Source organism: Cebus imitator, unplaced genomic scaffold (genome assembly GCF_001604975.1).
Source record: "Cebus imitator isolate Cc_AM_T3 unplaced genomic scaffold, Cebus_imitator-1.0 Scaffold257, whole genome shotgun sequence".
In the NCBI taxonomy this organism is placed as follows: Eukaryota; Metazoa; Chordata; class Mammalia; order Primates; family Cebidae; genus Cebus; species Cebus imitator.
Window position 1 is genome coordinate 3,099,786 of NW_016107572.1, and position 4,634 is coordinate 3,104,419.

General features: G+C 43.7%; 1 protein-coding gene across 1 annotated transcript in view; it reads left to right on the top strand.

Moving 5' to 3' along the window:
* The first annotated feature begins 1,373 nt into the window (after positions 1–1,373).
* Positions 1,374–4,634, top strand: part of TIMM17A (translocase of inner mitochondrial membrane 17A) — a 12,626-nt gene continuing 9,365 nt past the window's right edge. The window contains exons 1-3 of the mRNA XM_017499458.2: positions 1,374–1,471; positions 2,741–2,840; positions 2,971–3,034. Coding sequence (XP_017354947.1) covers positions 1,446–1,471; positions 2,741–2,840; positions 2,971–3,034 — 190 coding nt within the window. The 5' untranslated portion in view covers positions 1,374–1,445. The remainder of the gene's footprint in view (positions 1,472–2,740; positions 2,841–2,970; positions 3,035–4,634) is intronic.

Sequence of the window (4,634 nt, forward strand, 5' to 3'; positions counted from 1 at the left end):
AGGTCCTGGTGGGACCGGAAAGAATATCCTTGCCCCATGAGTGTGCAAATCTCTAGTTACTGAAATATTTATACCCACCAGCTCTGCAGTGCTGACGAAACATCAGATTCTTGCCCTCTGAATTCCTCCATGTCCCCTCTCCCGCAATCTCTCTTCAGCCTGTACAATTAAATAGAGTTAACTATTGTTAATTACAGTCACATTCCAAACAGGTCTTCTCCAACTTACACACCCCAATCAGATGACTAGTATGAACCATTCGCACACACAAGACACATGTATTTAGTTCCATGGAGGGGTCAATTCATCTGCTTACTTTATTTCCAAGCTTTTGGAGAGACCCTCACTCCCCTTTGCAGTCTTCCATTATTTATCAAGTCGACTTATCCATAAAATAAATATATATATTTTAAAGTCAATTACAAACATACGGAATGGAGAAGAGCACCTTTAACAGCCATCACATGATTGGGATTTTGTTGACAGTAAACTAAAAGCTCCATGGGTCCCTGCTTTCTTTTTTTCTTTCTTTCTTTTTCTTTTCTTTTTTTTTTTNTTTTTTGACAGGGTCTCACTCTATGGCTAGAGTACAGTGGCATGATCACAGCTCCTTGCAGGCTAGACCTCCTGGGCTCAAGCAATCTTCCCGCCTCAGTCGCCGGAATAGCCAGGGCTACAGGCACGTGCCACCATCCCCGGCCAGGTCCACATAAGTCCCCTCTTCTCTGAGCCAAACATCTTCACACCTTCTGGTGATCATTGGTGGAGAGGCCTGTAAGAGGCTCTGGTGTCAATGTGCCTGAAATTGAGGGCTCCAAATTGGTCACGGCTCTCCAGATGGCCCAAATAGTTCCATTTCACAAACATTTATGAAGCATCGACTACATTCCAGGCACTGTGGTTATTATAAATCACTAAGACATTGTCTGCCCTAAAGGAGCTACGTGTATTTGGTAACAGCTTCACAATACGTGACGAATAAGGTAGCATTAATTCACATTTGACAGCAAAAGTACCAAAAAAGAAAAAGAAGAAAGAAAAGTAAAGAAGGAGAAAAAGAAAAAAGAAAGAAAAATAAAGGAAAGCAAGTAAGCAGCAAAAGAAACAAAAGAAATAAGAAAAAAGAAGCGTATTTAGGAAGTATCGGGTTGATCTCGGGCCACGGAACCTCTGGTAACTGAGCAGTGTGACTCCGTCATTGGTAGCTCCCCGCCCACACATCCCTAACCACCGCCTTCGAGGACGTGGGCGGGGCCAGTCTCGCCACGCCGCGACCGACATCCCAACCACACGCTAGCCACAGGAGTCCCGGCTCCCATTGGCTGTAGGGGGAAACGGTGAACCAATCCTCATACACCTTAATGCCGTCCTCTCGGGATCACTTCCGCCTCTGGGGTCAGGCTCCGCCCAGCTTGCCCGGCAACACTCGCGGCGCTGGAGTCAAGATGGAGGAGTACGCGCGAGAGCCTTGGTGAGCCTCACCGCTGTCTTTGCATTTCTCTTGCCCCCCCTGCCCACTGCCCTCCTTCTCCCCTGTCCAGGCTTCCAAGTTGCAAGCCAGACTCAACCGCAGGCTCGTCGATTTGGGTCTGGTAATTGTGGGCAGTGCGGTGTTTCGCGGCCAGTCTTTTTCTTAGCTCTGTACCCACTACCTCCCTGGCCGCTTGAGCCTCGCTCTCCCAACCCAGCACCTCTGTGACTTTGGGGTGGATGCTGAAGAGGTCCAGACTTGAGTTTGGTAGAACCTCGGAACCTCCTCCCAACGCAGGGCGTAGTCGATCTTGTGCGGGGCCAGTTAAAATCCCCTCTGTTCGCCGAGGTGACCTTGGGCGCGTCCCTGCGCCTCGCTTGCTCACTTCCTGCGTTGAGGAACTGAAGATAGGCGTTTGAGGGGGTTCCATTCTTGAGGTTTTACGTGTATCATGATATGAATCCACAGAGTGAAGCATTTTAAATGAATGGAACATACATTTTAGCCAAGGGGTTTGGATAAGCTCCTTTAGGCTGTGGGGCCTTGTTTTCCTCCTTGGAATTAACAATGTAATTGCTGTCAGAAATCTCAGGTTGCCAGAGTTTAAAGTTTCTGGGATCATAAGTAAAAAATCAAATGTTGATATTTTGGTTAATCATTTGTTTTATTGTATAAGAGCAAGAACCAAGATGTCCTCAATTTGTGAAAATGCCCAGGACCTTGAATTATTACTCTGCTATCCTAGTTCTGTTGCCTGTTTTGTGTTTCCCTCTTCCCCAAATGGCATACAAAATACAAGTTTTAGGGTCTCCTGGCTCTTCAGACTTACCTTCTTCAAAGCAGTTATCCCCATTCTGGGTTGTGCTCAGATATGTAGGACTCAGCACACTGTAAATAGCTGTTTGATGTACTGTAATGACACAGGTTAGCAGAGGGTTAAAATATTTAACTATGTTGCGTTAAGATCTTAGAAAAATAATGGGTTTTCATTTACTAAATTATTAGGTAACCCCTTTGCTTTCTTTTAGTACACATATCCTGAAACAATGTAATCAGTTACCTGGTTAGCTTTGTAGTCAAATCTGCTTTGATTTTCTGACTGGTGTGTTTGATTACAGCATTTCCTCAAGTCATTTTATAGGCCAAATATTTATTGATTGCAGTGGGTCCTGCAGTATAATCTGTTCTATCCCTTACTGCATTAGCAAAGAAGGTTTTATAATTTGTGAATGAGAAATATGGTCATCTTTTTTTTTGCCCCGCTCTTAGCCCATGGCGAATTGTGGATGACTGTGGTGGGGCCTTTACGATGGGTACCATTGGTGGAGGTATCTTTCAAGCAATCAAAGGTTTTCGCAATTCTCCAGTGGTAAGTGAGTGAATGGTCTTATTTTATCACCATTTGAAACTTGGGTTTGATGGTGTTACTGGTGGGCCCATCAGTGGCTTAGAAATGTACTTCTAATATGTTTTTGGTTGCTTCCTTTGTTTTGTTATAGGGAGTAAACCACAGACTACGAGGGAGTTTAACAGCTATTAAAACCAGGGCTCCGCAGTTAGGAGGTGAGCAGAATTTTCTTTTTACTGAACTATTTTTTTCTGTTTATTTGAAGATGGAGCTATTTTTTATTTTTAGATTGCAACAATTAATGATTTTAGTTTGGTCTAACAGTTTGTCACAAACATATATCCCCATAGTTCTTTCTTGAAAAGTTAACCTGAATTTTATGATAACCATTTGAAAATCTTGTCTCTGTCCTTTAGATACTGAGTGATCTTTTTTTTCCTTTCTCCAGAAGAAAGACAGTGTGTTTAAAGCTCAGGTTTGAGGCCAGGTGAGGTGGCTCATACCTGTAATCCCAGCACTTTGGGAGGCCGAGGTGGGTGGATCACCTGAGGTTGGGAGTTCGAGACCAGCCTGACCAACATGGAGAAACCCAGTCTCTACTAAAAATACAAAATTAGCTGGGTGTGGTGGCTCATGCCTGTAATCCCAGCTACCCGAGAGGCCGAGGCAGGAGAATCACTTGAACCCAGGAGGTGGAGGTTGCAGTGAGCCAAGATTGCACCATTGTACTCCAGCCTGGGTAATGACTGAAACTCCATCTCAAAAAAAAAAGCTCAGGTTTGTGAGTCAGAAATGATAGCTTCTGAGGTAACATAAAGCTGAAAAGAATATGATCTGAAGGATTGGGGTTTCATGCAGGAGAAACTGATCAAACTGATTGGGCTCTTCTCCAATGTTAGCTTTTGGACACTGTGCAGAAGTCATTGCAAAATTTGAAAAGATTCTATTCCTTGTACTTTGTAAACTTAGTTATTCAGAAGCTGGGAAAAGGGAGGTGATGAAAAAATGTTTGTAGGTTATATTCCCTTAAAAAGGTATAGTCAGGGCTGGGTGCGATGCCTCACACCTGTAATCCCAGCACTTTGGTAGTCTGAATTGGGCAGACAGCTTGAGCTTAGGAGTTCAACCAACCTGGGGAACATGGCTGCCCATATCCCCAGAAAAATGCAAAAATTAGCCAGGCTTTGGGGCATGTGCCTGTGGTCTCAGCTACTAGGGAAGCTGATGTGGATGGATCACTTAGCCCAAAGGTTGAGGCTGTAGTGAGATTGTGCCACTGCACTCCATCCGGGGTGACAGAGTGAGACCCTGTCTCAAACAACAACAAAAACAACACAAGGATATAGTTAGATTGGAGAAACTATATATAAGACATGAGAAAGACTTAATATTTCAGTCATTCCTTAGAAGTTTTGGGCATCAAAATAACCTTCTCTTTGTTTTTCTTGAGAAGTTAGTAGCTAATATCTACCATTTATTGAGTGCTTAGCATTTGCCAAGCACTCTGCCAAGTGTTTTACAGCATTATTTAAGTCTCACAATAATGAAGAGATTAGTACAATTATTATCTCCCGTTTTCCAAATGAGGAAATTTAGGCCCTGAGGGTTGAGGTAAGGTATCTTTTTCATTTTTTCTTTCTGTAATAATTACCTACCCTGGCAAGTAATTAGTAACTAGTTTTTCTTTGTTTTAGTGTTGGTGTTGTTCAAGAATGATAAGTGGTATTAAAGTCTGCACCAGCCGGGCATGGTGGCTCAAGCCTGTAATCCCAGCACTTTGGGAGGCCGAGGCGGGTGGATCACGAGGTCAAGAGA